At 43.1% G+C, this 23,158-nt stretch overlaps 1 protein-coding gene across 1 annotated transcript in view; it reads right to left on the bottom strand.

Annotated features, from left to right (window-relative positions):
* Positions 1-21,993: 21,993 nt before the first annotated feature.
* The window catches only part of BMP7 (bone morphogenetic protein 7), a 109,874-nt gene continuing 108,709 nt past the window's right edge, over positions 21,994-23,158 (bottom strand). Inside the window, exon 7 of the mRNA XM_061631190.1 lies at positions 21,994-22,250. Coding sequence (XP_061487174.1) covers positions 22,101-22,250 — 150 coding nt within the window. The 3' untranslated portion in view covers positions 21,994-22,100. The remainder of the gene's footprint in view (positions 22,251-23,158) is intronic.

Raw genomic sequence — 23,158 nt, 5'->3', positions numbered from 1 at the left:
GACTTGCCGCAGTGTCCAAAGGAAGGATTTTTTTTCTGGTGGCTGAAGGCACTATTGAACCAGCGGGCAAGTTGATATGAACAGGTTATTTTATTTTGAATGTGCACCTTAAAAGCTAGGTGCATGTACAACTTGAAAATGTGATCTTCTGTGTTATATCTTCTCATGATTCGATATCAGGGTAGTGAATGTAATGCCCTCCAGGTATGTCGACTGCAACTGTGACCATCCCTAACAATTAGCCATGCTTGCTGGGATTGATGGAAGTTATAGTTCACATCTGGAGGGAAACACATTGGCTATCTCTGCTCTATATCCAGATTTACACATGCAGGCCTGGTGCCACCAGTGAGCCAGGTCAGGCACTGGCCAAGGGCCCCAGGGACCTGAAAGTGCCGCTCACTAGCCCAACCTAGTCACACTGCCATTCATCACCCTCCTGACCAGGCTCCCTGATGCTTTTCAGTGGTGGGCTACAGTGTGACTTTTTAATGGGAGCCAAACTCACCTCCCATCCACAGTGGCTGCCTGGCATTATTCAAAAGGCTACCCAAAATGTAATGACCTGGCTTATAGATCTATGATTGTGAGTGTGTGTGGGTTGAGGAGCAGGGGGTCCATCGCCAGCACTGTGCCAAAGCTCCAAAAGTTGGACACATGCAGCTATGTGCCTGCAGGATTACTTGGGCAAGCTGTGTTTGGGTTGTTGGAGCAGCTGATGCAGTGACCTGACTCTTATGTGTTGTTGCTGCTTCACAATTGGTTCCATGTCGCACTGATGATGTCTCTACATCAGCACCAGCAGACTGGATGAAGGGGCAGTGATGCCATTGAAATTCACAGCTGCCACCTCCTCCTCACACAGTACACAGTTAAACCACGGAATTTGCTTCCACAATATTTGGCCACCAGCTTGGTTGGCTTATAGAGGGATTAGACAAATTCATGGAGGACAAGGCTATTAATGGTGATATGTCATAACAACGCTATGCCTCTGAATCAGGGCTGGCCTTCCCATTAGGCACAGTGAGGTAGCCATCTGAGGCAGCTGATTTGGGATGTCCTGAAAAGGAAGCAAATAGTTGTTTACATTAACAGAGCTTGGAAAAGTTACTTTTTTGAACTACAACTCCCATCAGCCCAATCCAGTGACCATGTTGGCTGGGGCTGATGGGAGTTGTAGTTCAAAAAAGTAACTTTTCCAAGCTCTGATTAGCACTACTGTGTTTTTACTGCCAGGGAGGAACCATACCATACATTTAAAGCACATGGCTTTCCCCAAAGAATCTTGGGGATTCTAGTTTACCCCCTCAAAAGCTGTAATTCCCAGGATCCTTAAAAACTACAGTTCCCAAGATTCTCTGGGGAAAGCCACGTCCTTTAAATTCACCTTTTCCGAAACAATATGAAAACCAAAACACAACCATCCTTCAAAATTCATACTTATCCAAATTTTGCAATGCAGTTCTCCTTCCAAACAATGTTTACAAAACTACATGTATTAGGTGAAACTATGCATAAAAATGAATATATTAGTGAAAACAATATACAAAACTGCATTGTATTAGGACACATTGCTTGCAGAAATGTGTACATTAGTCAAAACTGCATTAAAATATGTATTAGGAGAAATTCACACAGAAATGCTGAAGAATTTTCAAGAGGATTTTAAAAAAATTCACAAATTGCTGCAGAAATGTGGAGAACTGAATTCGAGATTGGAAAAATGAAAAACGGAGAAAGCTGAAATTGACAGATCCTTCATCCCTCAGTGTGGATGTGACTTGAATCTTAGGGTACTGTCCCTGAATTTGGGGGACGGGGCATCATGAAGTCCTCTGCCTCAGGCAGCATATTAACTTGGGCTAGCCTTTATGCCTCTCGTTATGAATAAATTCCTGCTTCCTCCACCCTTAGCCTCCAGCATTATCCACCTTTCTGGAAACCATATTTTTGGATGGTTCTTCAGACCTCTGACAATGCTGGCTCTAAAACATTCTGGTATTTTGTGACTTCTTGGCCTGGGATGTTCATTCTTTAATTCCTGCTGTTTGGATTCATGCTATTGGTTTGAGGCAACCCATGGCCAAACCCAAGATGTACAGGGCACGATGGCCATCAACATATATCTGCTCTTGGCTTGAATTCCTGAGTTTTTAAAAAACTCAGTTGCCCTGCAATTATAGTGTTCTAAAAGAGTAATAGTCACTGTCTGCAGGGTTTACTTGTTTCCTGCTAAGCAGAAAATATGTCAATAATAATAATTCATTTAAAAAAATATTTGGAAGTAAATTGTGCTATATGATCCACTGAAATTCATCACAGACAAATTGAATCCATCCCACCATGCATGCACACAAACTACAAAAATAAATGTTTGATAGCTGAAACTCATGGGCTGTGGTCCAAGGAAATCCAATCTCTCCTCCACCACCCGCTTCCCCCCTCCCAAAATAAAGATATAAATCTCAGAAAATAAGAGTTTCCAATGGCAGTGCTGACAGAAAGTTAACTACAGCTTCTTAAACCCAGATGCCCTGACAGTATTTATAGTTGCAAATTCCTTCTGTGTATTGTATGTGCACATTTTTACCTTACTCTCTTTACAGTTGACTTCTTGGAAGCAACATGAAACCAAAATAATGGCTAGGTTAACAAAAAAACAAAACCTGGAATATTCTGTCAGCTGCAATGTTACATTTTGTTTCACTTTTCTCTCTCATGAAAAATTACTCTGCAAGAACCTACTGAGAAAAAAAAGTGCTCTTTTACATGTACCTTTTGGGCTGCACACTAAGAAGTTTTGAGATTTTACCGTTTCAGCTGGCTAGTTTTAGAATTTATTTTACAATCATTGCATTTTAAAACAGTCTTTTAATGTTTAATAAACTAGGGTGCAATCCTATGGTCCTGGGGTGTGAGGGTGGGGAGCATCCTGCCAGATCTCTCCACAGTCTGTCCTCAGAAACCCCTTCCCATCCATCATGGAAAAGTCCACTGCTGTTGCTCCTCTACTTTTGTAGGGCAAAAAGAATTTGCCCTTGTGGCATGTTAGGTGTGGACTGGAGGAGGCTTTGGAACCAAAGTCCTCCCCTTCCAACATGTCTTCAGAACAAAGAGAAAAGGGCTTTTTCTGTTGTGGCTCCCCGTCTGCAGAATGCTATCCCCAGTGAGGTCTGCCTGGCGCCTTCACTGACTTTTTCTTGGCACAAGGTAAAGGTTTCCTTTCCCCCCCCCAGGCCTTTGATGTAGGGTGCCGATTCTATTTTGTTCCTAGAGTGCTACCAAAGCTTCCTATGGCTCTTATAAGTGGGGGGCAGTTTGGTGTACGTTGTATGAAAATGTTAATGTTTTCTGTGATTTTTTTCTTTCCCCCCGGTATAATGTATTTAAGCTTTATGTTTTTAAATGTAAGTCACTTGGAGACCTTTTAGGTAAACAGTGACTAGTAAGTATAATATAACAGTAACAACAGCAACAATAGTATGTCAGCCCTGGGGCTGGTATACTTATTTTCCTTTCCACTGGAATCAATGAGAGGAGACATCAGGAGGAAATGAAACCAGGAGGAAGAGGAAGAGGTAGACCACCCCCAGTAAGTTTTTTTAATCAACTAAAAAGGTGACCTGATTAATCAGACAGTGCGCGCGCACACGCACACATGCACACACATAGGGGTTGCAACATGGTCTGCTTCTGCTTGGGGTTCAGTCCACTCCATTCCATCCCCCTCCCCTCAGCTTTTCTAACTCCCCCCCCCTCCAACAGCCAGTCAGCATTCTGTGCCGAGTGAACATTCGGCTGTTTGGAGATTCTTTTCTCCGTTTGGGCTTTTGGAATGTGTGTGTGTGTAGGTGGACACACTTGTCTGTCCCCAGTCGCCACTAAATTCTTTGAATTTCTCCATTATGCCCATGGGCAGCTTCTCTGTGCCATCCCTGGGGAAGAGTGAAAAATAGCTTCTTAGTGTGAACAAGGACGTCACCCATCCAGACAATGGGATGGTTGGTTGGTTTGGAAATGTGATGCTGCGACTCGGCTCAAAGCCTGGGAGGGGATTGCCTGCTACATGGGAAGTAGAAAGGTAGAGAGAAGTCCTCCTAAATTCCTAGACTGTTCTGCCCAGTCTCACCTAAGCTGACCTTTCCTTCCAGATGTAAACTGCTATCCTCAGAGGGAACAAATCTCCCTTCCTGCTCCATCTCTGATCTTAGTCTTCCTTTTGTTCTTGCCAGCATGGCTCCCTGAGGAGGAGCGCAGATGCAGCACACATCTCTTCAGTAGCATCTCCGGCTAGTTAGTCAGATATAGGTCTTTTCTATCTAAATGTATTTCCTACAATAAACTTAGTTTGTTATTTTTCTTATACCAGACTCTCAGTGCAATTTCTACCAAGCTGAAGTGTAGCTACTGCTTAGTGTTTACTGCACATGCTTAATTCTGCAAAATACCATTATAACCTATAGATCCTAACAGGTTGCACCCGCCATCAATCCCTGTATTTCTCCTCCCATTTCAGACACTCCATTCTATTCCCCCTTTGCAGCCAGCTGTCAGTATTTTTCCTCTTAGACTACATTCATACCATGCATTTATTCCACTATTCCACTTTAAACAGGCATGGCTTCCTCCAAAGAATACTGGGAATTGTAGTTTGTGAAAGGTGCTGAGAGTTGTTAGGAGAGCCCTATTCCCCTCACACAGCCGTAATTACCAAAGTGGTTCGACAATCAATCCCTCTTCCCAGGGAACTCTGGGAATTGTACCTCTGTGAGGAGAATAGGGGTCTCCTAGCAGCTCTCAGCACCCTTCAAGAAGTACATTTCCCAAGATTCTTTGGGGGAAGCCATGACTGTTTAAAGTGGAATAAATGTATGGTGTGAATGTGGCCATTGTCTCTCAATATTCCATGCCACTCTGTCATTGTGCTGATGTTTTTGCCCATGACTTTGGTTTTTTTCTCTTCATTTTTTGGGAGGATGGGGAGTATTTGTCTGTACTTTGGGGTTACTCTTACACTGCCAGTATTTTGCTCATGTATCGGTGGTGCAGTTTTGGCTACATGAGCCTGGGAAGTCTCATACCAGTATACAAAATTCAAGTACTTTTCCAAAAAGTATGGATATCAAGTACCATTTTAAAAGAGGCTTTTCCCCTTCTCTTTCACACAAAATGATGCTTGCTGTGATGCACAGATATATAATCTAAAAACAAAGCATGACTTTTACTTCAAAACGCTTGCATAAATTTGCATATAAGTTTGCCAAATTTAAATTATTCATTCAATTATTGATTTTAAATAGAGAATTATTTAACTGAGATTCTTTAATTGGGTGATACCCCTGTCTCAGGAGTAGTGCTATGTGCTTAAAGGACTCAGGGCTCAGACCCATGAGACAAATTTACATAAGATTTGCATACGCCAGTGGGTGGCAGGTGGCTGGGGACTCATCAGCACTGCATTTTGCTGGAAACCCATCTGTCCTATAAGCAATTTTTTTTTAAGTGTTAAAAGATGACTTGGGCCCAAACAAAACCAGTGGGGCTTACTTCCTAGTAAACATGCATAGCGTCGGACCATTCTTGCATGTAAGTGTTCCTAAGGAAAGGAAGACATGCAGTTCAGAATCAATGAGTTGATGGCATCATTTTTTCCTGCAAAATATTTTAAACACTCACTGTCACAAAGGCCTGGTTCATTTTGCCGCACCAAAGAGAAACATCCTTGGGCTGTACCTGGTCATATTCACAAGGAGGAACCAGAAGTCCACATAGGCTGCCATGAAATCGTGATTCACAGACGTGGTAACTGTTGCATCGGCTTAATGCATTTTACAGCAGTAGTTGTGCAATATGGCAGAATACTTCATGCCAGCTCTACTGCCTTCAAGTAGTTTTACTGCAGTTTTGCAGCATGCTCATTCCAGGCAATAGTCAGTGCGGTTTCATCATCTCAAAGACTCAGGTATGAGTGAGCCCCAAAGCCATGCCAGGCTATGCAATTTAGTTGATTATGCCATTCTGTGTTTGCCCTGGATTTTCCAGACACTGTGTACCAATAAACAGGGCCGGTTCTAAAGGGCGGCCAGGTTGGGCACTGGCCTGACGGCCCCTGGAGCTACAGGGGGGCCCTCAGCTGCCCCTCCGCTCCCCTTCCGTGATCTGCGGGCCCCCCACACCCCCACCTACTCCCACATACCCTTCTGCTGTCTTTTACCATTGCCCTTAATGAAGATGGCAGCCACGGTTTCCCTAAGGTACTGAAGCCCCTGGCGCCATCTTAGTTGATGGCAGAGATGCGCGCGCATAGCACACACACGTGCCATCAACAAAGATGGCAGTGGAGGCATCAACTCGTTAGGGAAACCGCAGCCGCCATCTTTGTTAAGGGCAATGGTAAAAGACAGCAGAAAGGTAGGTGGGGGCGTGGGGGCGCATGCGCGCACACACACGCCAGGGGCCAGGGCAAGCTGATGCCCAAGGGCCCCAGGAGGCCTGGAGCCAGCCCTGCCAATAAAGAGTTCCATCATCATACCTAGAGATGTGTCAGTTTCCCACTGGTTCCTCCACACCATGGTAATCACAGCAATCTTTGAGGATCCATGTAGTCCACTCTGTTTCCAACAGAGGCCAGCCACTTGCCTCCTAAGTACCATACTTCCCACAAGCCTTGTATATCCTCAGATGCGTTTTAAAGGCACAGCCTCCATATCCCCTTTGTTAATTACTACTTGCTCCACAAGAACATAGGCAAGTGCAAGTTTGAGGGCATCTGAGAGCAGCAAGTTTGGCACTGCTGCTGCCTGTAGGAACCAAACTATAGCAATACATTCCATGGGGAAAAAACTACTATTCTGGGTGCTTCCAGTCTTACTATTTTCAGGTGAGATTCAATCACATCCTGGCAAATTTTAGGCTGTGCAGTTAAAGCTGATTTGCAGCCCTTGTGAAACAAACCCGCTTCCCCAAAAGATCAGCTTGTGAGATAACAGCTTTGACACAATGTTGTCTAATCTCCCCACAAACAAATCAGAATGAATGCTCATTAAATAGTAGCCAATGTCATCTAATCTCTCTGCAAACAAATCAGGCTGACTGCTCAGTGAACAGGTCAAATGGAAGTGACCCCGTCTCAGCAGGAAGACACAGGGTTTGCTAGCAAAGCAGGAAAACAACATGAGTATTAAACTGAGGCTGTGTGAATCTTACCTGAAGTAGTGCACCTTTTCACTGGATGTAATCACACTGAGAAAGCTTGGTTTATTACAGGAAATACATATTTAATAGAAAAAGAGTTCCTATAATTCTAACCTAGTTGGAGATGCAAACAGCCATGCTTGCCGTTTGATCTCTTGATGCTGGGGAGAGAGAGACAAAGGAAAGGTGTCCCCTTCCCCAAAGTGGGAGGAAGAAGGGAGGAGTCAGGAAAAGAGGTCAGTAACCCTAAGAATCTCAGTCTATCACCTGAAGGAAGGTCAGCACAGGTTAGGACAAAAAAAAAGCCTAGGAAGCATGGCGGTCCCCCTTCACTATCTACTTTATCCCCATGGAAACCCACCCAAGTTGAGTTGAATCCCAGCATTTCCAACAGGGTTGAATCAAACACACTCCCATTAAGTTTCCCCCTCCTCTCCTCTCCCCTGCAGCCCCCTGAACACCCACAAAATCTGTTCCAGGTGGCTGGAGGACCCTCTGATGCAGATTTGGTGGGTGTGCAGGGAAAGGAGAAGAAAGGGGCGTCCTGTTGCACGAGCAGAACTCTGCACAGCATTGGATACAACCCAAAGGTTGCAAGCCTATGAACTTAGTTCTTAAAACATGCATAGAGTTGGGGTAAGAGAATCCATTCCTATGACACCTTAAAGACTAGCTTGGGCTGCCAATTCTATGCACGTGTACTTGTTGGAGTAAGCCTCATTGAACACAGTGGGACTTAGTTCTGCGTAAACGTACATGAGACTGTATTGTTTATTCTTGCAGCACATTAAACTGAGAATCTATGCGTCGATGGTATCGTTTTGCTTTCTTTGTAAATGCAAGCTTAGAAAACATCCCCAGGCAACTTATCAACCCACACACTTTTCAAATGCAGAAAGTATAGTCAGTGTGGTGTAGGGGTCTGAGTGTGGGACTAGGACATGGGGAGCCCAGGGTTGACATCTCCACTCATCCATGAGCCTCACAAGGCCAATCACCATCTCTTATCCTAACCTACCTCACAGGGTTGTTGTGGGAATTAAATAAGGAAGGTAGATCTGTGTATGCCACCTTCATCTTCCTGGAGGAAAGGCGGGATATAAATGTAACACATAAATAAATAATAGTTTATTCTGCAGCAATCCAGTTCAAGTCAAGTTCAAATGAGGAATGGAGAATCATGGTGTCAGCAACTCATGCAAAAGAATTCTTATGCATGTGGATCCCCCTCACTTGATCAGGGCAATAGTTTCTTATACCCTACATTGCAAGGTGTATGTAACTAGTTTTATTACACATCTTGTAATCATACTGTGATTTCCCTTGACATGATTTCAATAAATTTACTAGTAATTTATTTATCCCTCCAATAAATGTATTTATTATTTACTTGGAACAAATACCTGTCATTGATCTCAGTGGAACTTTCCCTCCAAGTTAATGTGTTTGGGATTAAGGTTAACAGTTAAATAAGATACCCAAAAACTGGAGAGGGAAAGTGGTTTTTAGTTGCAAGAGAACTGGGAGACAACATAGCTGAGCTTTGACCCTTTGTAACTCATTCCAGACTCGGCATATTTCCACTTTCGCATAGTACTATGTGAAGTCATCCAAGGAACTTGACACATCAGTAGCACATTACATAGGGATAAATCCACCAACATTGAATAGTTTCCCTCCATTAGCCAGGCCAAAGTTCATATCAGAGCTAGAGCCTTTGTGGCTGGTTTAAGGATGTTGCAGTAAAGAATTCTGACCAAAGTATCCTTTTGCTATCATTACCAATGATGAGAGTACATTTACTCTCTTCCCTGTATTGGGCTCCTTTCAAATACTTTGCTCGTGCTACATTGCCCAACCAGACTTAGCATCCCCACTTTTTATGGCAGGGCTCTTTGTCTGTAACATTTTTATGGCGGGTAGAAGTTCAATAGGAGCAGCTTTCCCTACCCTTAGGGAAACTGCTCCTGTTGAATTTATGCCTCTCTCGTGCACCTGTTCTAATTCCTAGAAGTAACCTCTGCTGTGCAAAAGCACTTGTGGGGAGGAGATACAAATGTTGGTGCAAGGAAGGTTCAGCACCCCTTAACCTGGCCAATCCTTTTGTTTTTAAAATTGGGCTCACATTTCCATCTCTGTGATTGGGGCAGTCCCTTCTTTAAAAACACATACATGTTAGTTAGGTCGTTGTTAGGCCTACACCACAGATATGGCATGACGTGGGCAGAGCCGAGCAGCGGCCATGATGAATGAGATGGCTGAAATGTGCCATGTCTGTTTCATCTTGGGGCGAAAGCTGCTTGTATCTCTCAGAATGCTGACAGAAGAAACCTTGGTGTTCCAATAAGAGTAACGTGGTAAATAACTGTGTAGTCAAAACAATGACAGAATGCTGTTTTGGTATGTTGGCAGAGCTAGTGTGTGTGAAAGAGCACTGACCGGAAAATCACTGAAGAAGCCAGGATTCCTTTACACATCCCTACCGGCTCCCAGACAGATTATGTACTCCATGGTCTATGTGTGATTGTGCTTTATGGGGGTCCATCTACATTTGCTGAAATTAATGTAACACTTGTTGGATAACTCCTATCTCCTGGTCAGGTTTGCTGGTTAGTATAAAAGGTATTTACATTTTGGGTTAGTGAGATCATCTTGTGGGGTGGGAATGGGAATGGCTTTTGGATTACTTTCTCTTTTTCTTTCTTCTTTTCTTCCTGGCCTCTATCTGCCTTGTTTCCTGCTTTCGCATGCTTTGCCCAAGCTGAAGGCTTTCGGCCTGGCCCCTCAAAGGTAACTATGCATTTCTGTAATCGAATATTCTAGGAAATTTAGAGAGAAAATACACATGCAGATGGGCTGGTGGGAGTTAGGAAGTTAATATATGATTTATTTCGAATCATTGCTTTGCCAATGCTATTTTAAATCATCTTGTCTATCCTACTCGTCCATGTTTTTATTATTTTGCTGTGAATGCATCTCATCATTATGCAAATATATCACATTGCTTTGAGATATTTTCTACGTTCCTGTAGTTCCAATAGTTCTTTATTGTCTATCTGTTCATTATGTCATAATACCATTACGTTTTCCTGCATCAATACACAGTTGTATTCGTTTCAGTAACAAGTTTTGGGTTTGTGGTTTTGAGTTATGGACTGTGTTCTCCTCCCTGTTCTGTTGGGTTGTTGCTGCTAAGCAAAATGAACCAGGAGTGAAAGAATCCAATGAGGGGTGATGCAGGGCAGAACAGGGCATGATGAACCCTGATAAGGTCTATTGATTATTGTTACTGTTGCACATTGTTGTTGTTATGTGCCTTCAAGTTGATTATGGCGACCCTATGCATCAGCGGCCTCCAATAGCATCTGTCATGAACCACCCTGTTCAGATCTTGTAAATTCAGGTCTGTACCTTCCTTAATGGAATCAATCCATCTCTTGTTTGGCCTTCCTCTTTTTCTACTCCCTTCTGTTTTCCCCAGCATTATTGTCTTTTCTAGTGAATCATGTCTTCTCATGATGTGTCCAAAGTATGATAACCTCAGTTTCATCATTTTAGTTTCTAGTGATAGTTGTGATTTAATTTGTTCTGACACCCAATTATTTGTCTTTTTCATGGTCCATGGTGTGCACAAAGCTCTCCTCCAACACCACATTTCAAATGAGTTGATTTTTCTCTTATCCGCTTTTTCACTGTCCAGTTTTCACATCCATACATAGAGATCGGGAATACCATGGTCTGAATGATCCTGACTTTGGTGTTCAGTGATACATCTTTGCATCTGAGGACCTTTTCTAGTTCTCTCATAGCTGCCCTCCCCAGTCCTAACCTTCTTCTGATTTCTTGACTATTTTCTCCATTTCGGTTAATGACTGTGCCAAAGTATTGATAATCCTTGACAAGTTCAATGTCATTGTCAACTTTAAAGTTACATAAATCTTCTGTTGTCATAACTTTAGTCTTCTTTGTGTTCAGCTGTAGTCCTGCTTTTGTGCTTTCCTCTTTAACTTTCATCAGCATTCATTTCAAACCATTACTGGTTTCTGCTATTAATATGGTATCGTCTACATATCTTAAATTATTGATATTTCTTCCTCCAATTTTCACACCTCCTTTATCTTGGTCCAATCCTGCTTTCCGTATGATATATTCTGCATATAGATTAAACAAGTAGGGTGATAAAATACACCCGTCTCACACCCTTTCCTATGGGGAACCAATCGGTTTCTCCCTATTCTGTCCTTACAGTAGCCTCTTGTCCAGAGTATAGGTTGTGCATCAGGACAATGAGATGCTGTGGCACCCCCATTTCTTTTAAAGCATTCCATACTTTTTCATGATCTGCACAGTCAAAGGGTTTGCTGTAATCTATAAAGCACAGGGTGATTTTCTTCTGAAATTCCTTGGTCCATTTCATTATCCAATGTATGTTTCCGATATGATCTCTAGTACCTCTTCCTTTTCTAAATCCAGCTTGGACATCTGGCATTTCTCGCTCCATATATGTTAAAAGCCTTTGTTGTAGAATCTTGAGCATTACTTTACTTGCATGGGACCTCTCTGGAAACACAAATGTTGGAAGAGCAATAAGATGGTAAAGAGCTTCAAGAAAAGCCACCAAGGGCTCCACTTCTTTTCCCCACCGGATCATCTGAGATCCGTCCACAGGCACCAGTACTTCCACCTTATGCTGATCCCTTTACCTTCACATTGCACATCCACAATGTACGCAATGGCAAGTAGTAACAGGAACAATGTAATTCCTGTTGCCATTTCAGCTGCCTATACACAAGTGGGGCCTGCAACAAAATGTTGCAGTGTGGAGTGCTGCTGTTTAGGATTTCAGATGTTCAATTCCATTCCTCCTCCACTCATCAATTCTCCATTCTCTCCCCTTCATCAGCCATTTGCGCTATACATTTTAAAGCACTGCTATTCCACTGTGAGCAGTTATGGCTTCCCCCAAAGAATCCTAGGAACTCTAGCTTGGTAAGAGTGCTGAGAATTATTCGGAGACCCCTATTCCCCTCACAGAGCTACAGTTCTCAGAGTGCTTTAACAATCAATCCCTTTTCCCAGGGAATGCTGTGAACTGTAGCTCTGTGAGAAAAATAGGGGTCTCCTAACAGCTCTCAGCACCTTTCCCAAGCTACACTTCCTAGGACTCTGGGGGAAGCCATGACTGTTTAAAGTGGTATCATTGTGTTTTAAATGTATGGTGTAGATTAGCATCTGTGGCTACTGAGCATGCTAAGTCTTCATTGGGCTCTTTGGAGGGTTTTTCTTCCTTAGGGTTTGTTTGTTTCCCCCCCCCCCATTTTTTTTTTTTTAAAAAAACAACCTTCAGCAAACTTTCTTATGGAGGGGGGAATAGAGTCATTTTATTTATATAAGAAATGGCATTCACATGCCAAACATTGGAAACAGTGCAATCTTCCATTGCCGTTTCTGATGTAATGGACACCTAGTGAATGTCCCTACTGTAAATAAAAGCTTTTTCAAACCTTATTTGTTTATTTACCATTACCTTTATATCCAACCTTTCCTTCAAGGCAAGGTAGTGGTGTACATGATTCTCTGCCTCCCCATTTTATCCTCACAACAACCCTGTGATGTCGGCTAGGCTGACATACGGTGACTGGCCCAAAGTCATCCAGGGAGCCTCCTTAGAGAGAGGGGATTTGAACTCTGGTCTCCCAGGGTCCAGCCTGACACTCTTAACCACTCACTACACTATATATTACCTCCTGAGCAATATCATACTCTGCACACAGTGGGGGAGGGGGATTTTAATGCTGGCAGCGTCTCCAAAAATATATTATATCCACTTTATATCTACTTTAATTGGGGGGGGAAGTCAACATATCGGCTGACGTTTCCTTAGTATTTCTCTCTCCCCCCGCTCCTCCACTTCTTGTGCCTGGGTAATTTTACTGGAATGACTAAATCTCTGAACTATGTTAGCAGTAAACAGAATCAACTTACCTCCTAATTCTTTCAAACAGCTGTCGACAGCTGTGCTGGAATCAACTGGGCATCTGTGCTGGGCTGCCAGCAATGAATTCACATTTTCCCCTGTGGCTCCCCACCCCCCACTCCATATTTCTGCATTCAGATCTATGCAGTGCTGAGAATGTTGTCAAGTAACCATGGCACAGCATCCAAGTAGTTTGAAAGAGGGTGGGTTAAAAGGTTAAAGAAGGAAGCAGGGGATCAAAGCAATGGAACAGACAGGGTGCAAGTTCCCCATCATTAAGTGATCTTGTGATCTGGACGGGGCCAGTGACTAGGGCAAAAGGAGGGGTTGGGACTCCTATTGATGATGGGGGAGGAGTTACAAGAGCTGAGTTGTATCCAGCCAAGTTGTCTTCCTGTGCAATAGAACTTCCTCTCGGGAACCCCCAGAATAGATGGGCAGGTGCAGGGAGAGAAGAGGAAGCCCCACTGTCCTTCACAGAGCTAGTTTTTTTTTTTAACCTACAAATCGTCATGAAATATTGGTACAGTATTGTCTACTCAGCCTGGCAGTGACCAAAATCTCAGGCAAAGGTGACGTTCCACTACATACTACGTGGAATCTGTTTGTTTTTTTAAAAAAACACCTGGAAGATACTGCGGTACCATTGACAATGGTTCTGCCACTGAGCTATGGATCCTCCTTCCCCAAGCTGCAAATGGCCTGGGCCCTTCAAACACTGAAGTTATCTCCTCCTCCCCTATCTCCTATTATAATTTTATTGATTTCTTTATTATTTGATTTATATCCCACCCTTCCTCCCAGCAGGAGCCCAGGGCGGCAAACAAAAGCACTAAAAACACATCAAAACATCATAAAAACAGACCTTAAAATACACCAAAACAAAACAACTTTAAAAACATTTTTTAAAGCTTTAAAAACTTATTTTAAAAAGGGTTAAAAATTTTTTAAGAGCAATTCCAATACAGACGCAGACTGGGATAGGTCTCAACTTAAAAGGCTTGTTGAAAGAGGAAAGTCTTCAAAAGGCGCCAAAAAGATAAGAGAGATGGTGCCTGCCTAATATTTAAGGGGAGGGAATTCCACAGCGTAGGTGCTGCCACACTAAAGCTCCATTTCCTATGTTGTGCAGAACGGACCTCCTGATAAGATGGTATCTGCAGGAGGCCCTCACCTGCAGAGTGCAGTGATCGGCTGGGTATATAAGGGGAAAGACGGTCTTTCAGGTATCCTGGTCCCAAGCTGTATAGGGCTTTGTACATCAAAACTAGAACCTTGAACTTGGCCCGGTAGCAAATGGGCAGCCAGTGCAATTCTTTCAGCAGTGGGGTGACATGTTGGCGATACCCTGTCCCAGTGAGCAGTCTCACCACTACATGTTGCACCAGCTGCAGCTTCTGAACCAACCTCAAGGGCTACCCCACATAGAGCGCATTACAGTAATTCAGCCTGGAGGTTACCAGTGCGTGGACAACAGTGGTCAGGCTATCCCGGTCCAGAAACGGCCGCAGCTGTCTTACCAGTCGAAGCTGGTAAAAGGTGTTCCTAGCCACAGAGGTCATCTGGGCCTCTAGCGACAAAGATGGATCCAGGAGCACCCCCAGACTACGAACCTGCTCTTTCAGAGGGAGTACGACACCATCCAAAGCAGGCAACTGACCAATGATCTGAACTCGGGAACCACTAACCCACAGCGCCTCCGTCTTGCTAGGATTCAGACTCAGTTTATTGGCCCTCATCCAGCCCACCACCGAGTCCAGGCAGCAGTCCAGGGCTTGCACGGCCTCTCCCAATTCAGATGTTATGGAGAAAGAGAGCTGGACATACTGCTGACACCTCGCCCCAAATCTCCTGATGACTGCTCCCAAGGGCTTCATATAGATGTTAAACAGCATGGGGAACAAGATGGTACCCTGCGGCACCCCACAGCACAACTGCCAGAGGCCCGAAAGACAGTCACCCAATGCTATTCTCTGAGAGCAACCTTGGAGATAGGATTGGAACCACTGTAAAACAGTCCCTCCAATACCCATCACACCAAGTCGGCCCAGAAGGATACCATGGTAAATGATATCAAAAGCCGCTACAAGAGCAAGTAAGAATAACAGGGTCGCACTCCCCTGTCCTTCTCCCGATAAAGGTTATCCATCGACCAAGGCCGATTCAGTCAAATAACCAGGCATCTGGCAACTTTCTCCTATCATTCAGTTCATTGCACAGGCTCTCACCCTGTGCAGGAACTACACATGCACCACACACCCTCCCCACCACCTATCTCCTCTAGACTGGTTTAACAGAAAACAAATTAAAAAGAAAAAAAGAAAAGGTAATGGAAGGGAGTGGTGCCCTCACCCTCAGGACTCCCTCAGGACTCCCTAAGGGACTCCCCAAGGGGCAACCCCTTCGGTGGCAACCCCAGTGGTGGCAGACCCAGCGCCCAAGGGCAGCTGGGCTTTTATGCCTCCTGCCCCAGCCAGCAGCTGATGCAAGAGGCTGCAAGATTGACTGCAGCCTCTCTCAGGAACCAGGGCCAGGCAGGGGGTCCCAGTCCTTGCAGCACTTACCAGGGACTTCAGCTGTCTCGACGGACAGCAGCCCAGAGGAGCAAGCAGCAAGCACCTAGATGCTGAGGTACTCACTCCCAGGGCAGGTCTTCTTCAGTCCCCTAGTTCTGCAGCTGTTCTCCTATTCTCTATAATTGGTTTAGGCAGAAGGTAGATTGGGTTCTATGTGAAGATAGGGATCTACTAGTAGATTGCTGGATGATTTCTAGTTGATTGGGAATGGTTTCTGACTCAGTTTAACGGCAGCCACAAAACCCTCATCCATCCTAAATGATAGGGTTAGAACCTGTGATTTATAGCAAATCAGATAAAGTGAAGGAGGGATGGAAGGGTATGTCAGTTTCGGTTCTCTCAATTTCTCATGTTCCAGTCTTAAATTCAGTTCTCCACATTTCTTTAGCAATTTGCAATTATTATTTTTTTAATAATCTTCATGAAAATTCTTTAGCATTTTGGTGCCCATTTCTCTTAAACACATTTTTGTATGCAGTTTTGACCAATGCACACATTTTTGTAAGGAATTTCTCCTATGATGCATATTTGCATACTGTTTTCATTAAGATACTCGATTTCATGCACACTTTCCCCATGTATGCATTTTTGTAAAACGCTGGAGAACTGAATTGCAAAATTCAGATAAGTGCAAATTTCACAGGGCAGCTGTTTCAAAAATTGTGAATTTGATAGATTCAGCTTTAAATACAAACTGAATCAAATCCCTCCACCCCTATCCTGACATGCAGGCTACCTCAGTAGGTCTCTCATAGGGCTTAGTAGGAAATTGGTGCCACCATGAACCTTGTTGCCTCTAACTTGGACACTATTACACATTTGGCTATGGTTTGTGGACCTTGGGATTCTAGTAAAAATTCAAAGCAGATCCCAGAAGACCCCCATTTATCATATGAATCATGTGAGAAGTTCAGCAAAGAAGGACAGAAGAGAGGTTTCTTGGGGTAAGATAGGGGTGAATTCAGAGCTTAATTTGCACCTGGGCTCAGGCCTAGCATCTCTTGTTAAATATCAGGGAAGTCTTCCCCAAACCCAACTAGCAAAGTGATCCTGGCAGAAGTATTATATCACAACCATATTTTTGCATAGAAACTTTGTTCTTCTCAAAAGGATGGAACTTATCAGTCATCTTCATATGGACAGGATGGGTTAGACATACGGAGCTGAAATCCGGAGCTATTTGGGAGCAAGCCTCACTGAACTTATTGGGATGTACTTCTGAGTTAATGTGCACAGTTTGGGGATGCAAATTGGGGGGGAGAGAAATGACCACATTAACGCACAAATCAGGGTGTTTTTTTCAAAACATGTAAAACAGGAATTATTTATTTTGATTAAATTGTACAGACAACCATCTAAAAACAACTGCTCTAAGGAAAAAAAGACCCAAAATGTATAATTTCTTTTTGCGCCAACAGTTGTTAATAAATATTTTATTAAATAAGGAAACAAAATGTGTTCAAAGGAGAGATGAATTTTTTTTTTCAAGAATGGGGGGGGAGAAGAGAGAAAATTCAGAGGCTGAAATAAATAATTTTGTTCTGCTTTTGTGAAAACTATTTACACAAACATGTACAAACAGTGGAGTTTACAGAAAGATTAGCAGAAAGCCTGCCATTTATTACCCCAGGAAACAATATCCCCATAAAACATATATATAAAAGAGACTGGAGTGTATACAGTGAAACGGTTTACGAAGCGTAGCCTGCCATCTACAGAACAGCAACTGGCATAGATTGGAACACAAGGCACTGCAGTTCACCCATATATTATACACATGCACACTCAGAAGGTGTCCTTTATGTATCATGTTAGCTTTAAAAGAAGCATCTGAGTTCCCTGAAATAAAGCTTATCAAATTCCAACTATACAATATGGCGAACTTCTCTGAAATAACGTACCAGACATCTAAGCTAGTGGTTTCCAAACTTGTTTCCCTACAGACCACTTGAAAATTGCTGCTGGTCTTGGCAAACCACTTAACACTTGTTCTGCCTGTTGTAGCCATTGTAATGTGCTGTGTTAGGTGCTGTATCATTTTTAATTGTATTTTTATTATTTCTTGTATTTCTTATATTGTATTTTGATTGTGTTACAATTTGCATTCCATAGAACTCAAACCTATAGCACAGTATAAGAAATAAAAGCGGCAATAACAATACAATTAAAGATCAATATGGATATTTAATGTGGACATGCTGCGGACCACGTGGATGAAACTCATGGACCACAGTTTGGGAGTCCCCGGTCTAAACACTTCCCCACGCCATTTACTGGCATGGGCTGGAGAGGTACAATTGCAAAGCAGAGTGGGAGGGAAGGCTACAGACATGATCAGTTCCAGGTTTTTGGGAGACTTTGCTAACATGCTCTTGAGGGCCACCAGCGGCAGCCATACTTTGTTGTAGGCCCTTGTGTGAATTACATTTGGGGGTGGGGTCACCCCTAATTTATACACCAGCATTCAGTTACATGCCTTCTGATCAGATGAAACATTATTATGATCAGAGAAAAAAATGAAAGGAAACCAGGATGATTGTGTAGCCACCACATATGACCGAAGTGTCATATATGATCATTTAAGATTTCTGGGTTTGGTGGACCCCCTAGGGCTTGTGTGCCTCCCATGTATACCACACACCCTGTATACCATATATACCTGCCACTGGGGTCCACTCCCCTTTCACCTCCTCTTCACCTTCTCATTGGGCCCAGTCCGCACTATCATGCTGTCAATGGGAGAAGTAGGCAGGTGACCAAAGGCATCTTGCTCTTCCTCGCTTGGGTGGGCCCGAGCAATGGCTATGCTGCCTTTTCTCTAACTCTGTCCTGCTGGAAGAGGGCACTTCATCCTTCCACCCAGAGGAAGGAGATCCCATCCACTTCTAGAGCCTCATACTGCCTGTGAGCATAAGCTGGCCAGAGGCCATCTGGGGTCTCAGCAGCTGCCAGAAAGCACCTGTTGCTAGCCCTAGTACTAGACTGTGTTTGGAGAACAGGTAATCTTTCACTTGGAGCCCAAATTTGCCAGCCTGCTAGGAGCAAACATAAGGAAATGGCTCTCTCAGTGCATCGTAAAGTCCACTGTGACAGCAGCAGCCTATCGGGTAACTCCCTCCTTCTCCCCTCTTTGTATTTTTACAAATCCAAAGTTCTACATGGCAACCAGGGCCATGCTGCAGATATCAAAACATCCCCACTCGTTCTCTTATATTAATGCTGCGCTCTGGGTGTTTTAAGCATTTTCTCTCTCTCAAAGAGGATGGACCTACTGGAACCAGCATGTGATCCAAATAAGTTTCTTAGCCCAGGCTTCTCTGAGGGCAGACGATTCTCATAATATGACCAGCACATGGAAGACTGCAGGAAACACTTCCTCACAGTGACAATGCCACATATTGAGGCTTGTCATGTGCAAAAAGAGTGCGATGTTTTCCCCCAAGGTCACATTGGAAGTATTCAACTAGACAAAGGGCTGCATATTCATAAGTGCATGGCTGATATTTGATACAGAAAATCATGTTTGAATTTTGAGGACATGACTGGTAGATGTATTACACTTTCCAGAGAAGCCACTTCTGCCAGCAAAACAGAAGGCCCAGTGTGGAGCAGTGGAAACAATGGTCTGGAAATGAATTGGCCATAAATTCTTCTGAATATTTCTTGGGGAAGTCACTATTAGGCCAGGGGTGGGGAGCCTGTGGCCCTCCAGATGTTGTTGGACTCCAATTCCAATCAAACCCAGCCAGCTTTGCCAATAGGTAGGGATGATGAGAGTTGCAGCCCAGCAACATCTGGGAGGGGTGTCTGAAGGTTAGCCACCCCTTGTCCCAGGCCAGCCTTCCCAACCTGGTGCCCTCTAAGATGTGTTGCATTACAACTCCCATAAGCCCATCCAACATGGCTGGGCTAATAAGAGGCACAGTCCAAAACATCTGGAGGGCACCAGATTGAGGAAGCCTGTCTTAAGCTATTTTATCTTACAAATTGAACAAGTATGCATAATTCATCTTGTTTTGCCTAATCTATTCTGCATTCTCAAACTAATTTGCATAATGAGAAGCCAGAAGCTATACAGGGTTGTGAAGCTCCACCTCCAACCAGTGAGATAGCATTCAGTCGCATCTTTGACATGTGGCGTTTCAATAGGCATTGCTTGATGCCACGTATTTCCATGCATGACTTCATCACCTATATAGGCTTTTGGCCAATCAAGATACACAAGCCCCACCTCCTCCTCATAATACTAACCAATCAAATTTGTTCCTCAGTTTTCCAGGGTTGTACATACTTCCCTCCCCCCCCCCAAAAAGGAACTCCATATGTATGTGTATGAAAATTTGGGATTTAGCTATGATGGTTAACAGTCCTTCATGGACTTATCCTCCATGAGCTTAATGCTTTTTAAAAAGCCACCTAGTGACCGTCACCTCATCTTGCGGCAGGAAATCCCATAAGTATGTATTGTGTGAAGAAGTACTTTCTGTGTTCTCTCCAGAACCTACCAGAAATCAACTTAATTGGGTGACCTCATTCTAGTATTAAAAGTGAGAGGGAAAGATATTTATCTCTCCCCGACATTGAGAGGGCCAGTTCCTTTAGCTTTCCTTTTGATTTACTCTTCTCTATAACTTTTCCCTCGAGACTTTTCCAGTGTGTCAAACCTCTTTTTGAAAGTAGTACGGAGAAGTAAACCCAGTGCTGATATGGATATATATTCCAGTTACGCTCAGGAGTACTAAAACATCTTTAAGTTTTGGAAGCAATCTTCCTTGGTGGTGCAGCCTCAGATTATATTTGTCTTAACATCATCTCGTTGATTCGTGTACAATTAACTTATCAAGTATAGTCCCTAAATCTTTCTGAATATCTCTGGTGCCTGCCCGGTTTCCCTCTGTCCAGCAATTTGGTTCTTCTGGATTTAATTTTCTCTCCAGAACATACTTCTGAATGTAGGACCTGTCCTCTACAGTGTTGCAGAGTTTCCCAAGTTGATACTGTCAAGAAATTCAATGCGCTTCCTGTCCATTTTCTTCTACATATTGGTGAGATATAGCACTCTGCCCAGGGTTGACCTCTCTGGAATGCTGCTGGGTACAGCTTTCCAATCTGATAGTGATGCTTTGCATTATTTTGTTTAGCTTCTTGCATGCAATCCTATGGTAGCCCCCTGCCATGCTGGATTTGGGGACAATTCAAACCAGCACTGTAGAACCTTAGAATAGGGAAGAGAATGCGGTTCAGAAAAATAAAAGCCTTGTGACAAGAACATCCCTTCCAGACATTAAAAGAAGTTCACTGTTTCAGAGGGCTGGCAGTAAATCAAATTAAAAGGATGAAAGTTTAGGGATGCTGAAAATAACAATGCTTTTTCTGTTCCCAGAGTAAAAACTGCATGTTCACTGTTGTGGCTAAATGTCATGAAAAGGAAACAAGTTTGCAAATTTTATTGTCAATTTACAGCCCAAAAAAGTGATAAAAATAAAAATAAGAGTAGTAGCTTAATTGCACAAGGTGTTGCGTAATTAAGTCACCTGCAATGGAGATAACATGACAATGAATCAGATATGCATGCAGTTTATACTGCTGTCAATGTGTTTTGGATGGGAACATGATGCAACAATTAAGTCAAACGTCCATGTTATGCACAGCAATGATTCTGGATTTGTACTGCTGGCTGTGCTTTTGAATGGGAAACATGATGCACAGCTGCAGATAACACACACACACAACTGGGACCTGCTTTGCAAGAATTGCGGCACCTATTTCATGGAGAAGAGTCCCACACGTGTAATATATTATGGGAAGATGGAAATATTCATGAAATTAGAAGGTGAGGATTCACACATCCATTGTCATTTCAGCAGAACAACCATTTCATTCAGGCAACTTCATTCACTCATTTTAATTCGAACAATTTATTCCTCTAAGAATAACTTTTACAAATATGTGCCCCTACACATACACACACATACACACAAAGCATATTTCTCACTCCAGATGGCTTTTTGTTTAAAAAAGTTCATTCCCCTTGATAAAGCTCTTTCAGACAGGTTTGCTTGCCTTACAGAAGTATGGGCCTGTTTTACAGATCCCGAGTCCTTAATTTCCTCGTACATCAGTTTGCAGAATGATGCTCGTTAGGAAGCTAAAGCCAAACTTGCTCAAGATGCCACTTGTGTCTGAAATTTTTTCTTGACTCTTTCGCCAGTTCAGAAGCGTATTCCTAAGAACTCTGATATGTTTTCAAAGAAGGGTTTCTTTTCTTTTTAATGACGCATGGTAAAAATCAACAGCACACACAACCTGCCCGTTTTGCAAGCCACATGTAGCTTTCCTGATTTGAATATTTAATGGCAACCGCAGGCTCGTACCACCATGTTTCTGTATTTCTTCAAAATTACATTGGAGCTGTCGTCAAAATAGAGGACTGAGATGGCGTTGAGCTGCGTTGGGGCACAGCAAGGCTTCGGCACAGTATCTGGGTTTATAAAGTGAACCTGTAGAGCAAATAAGTTATGAGGCATCAGGATATTCACATCATTTCTTGCAGGGTGATCTTGAATGCTTAGCACACAGTTACAAAACACTTTGATAGGAATTAATGCACAGCATTTCTTAAGAATGCTTTCCTACAGACTGGGCTTGAGTACCTGGGTATGTTAATGCAGAGATGGGCAAACCATAGCCCCCCAGATATTGTTGGACTTTAACTCTCACTGGCCCCAGCCACCATGGCCAATAGTCAAGGGTGATGGGAGATAAGTCCAGCAATACCTGGAGGTCCACAGGCTTCCCATCCCTGTTTTAACTGATGGTTGACATGGATTGTGTGACCTGTCTTTGAGCAGATTGTACCAATAATATCACCATCATTTTCTTCCATTTTTCTGATTACGTATTTTTCAAGAGAAGAAAAACAAAACTGAGAGTTTTATTTGTTTCAAGTTCTTTGTATGTTTCTATGGATAAAAATCATAAAAAAGAAAGTTGAGAGTTTGCACCACAGCTGTTTCCTACCCAAGTGACAATTTATTTATAAAAATATTGTATACCAGTATTCATAAAAAAAGCAGTTTACAGCAATCATATGCATATATACACATGCAGTAAAACCATGTGAAATTTTAAGATCAAAAATCATTGACTATTGCAGAAATATATCTTCTCAACTGCCTGCATAAGCCAGGCAGCACAGAAACGTTTTCAGTAGGCATTTAAAAGTGAAAACAGAAGGTGCCTGCTGAAAGATGCAGCAGCATCGGCTAACAAGATATTTGGACTCAGAGTCCTCTCCCAAACACCAGCTGTTTAGTGAGGAGCTGCTGAGGGGGGAAAGAGCTTTAATGTTGTGCAAAGCATACAATTAATGCTCCTTGCTCTGGAAGAAGATCAAAGCATAGGCAGA

The sequence above is a fragment of the Rhineura floridana genome, chromosome 6 (genome assembly GCF_030035675.1).
Source record: "Rhineura floridana isolate rRhiFlo1 chromosome 6, rRhiFlo1.hap2, whole genome shotgun sequence".
Taxonomy (NCBI): domain Eukaryota; kingdom Metazoa; phylum Chordata; class Lepidosauria; order Squamata; family Rhineuridae; genus Rhineura; species Rhineura floridana.
This window is presented reverse-complemented; position numbering and strand designations above follow the sequence as displayed.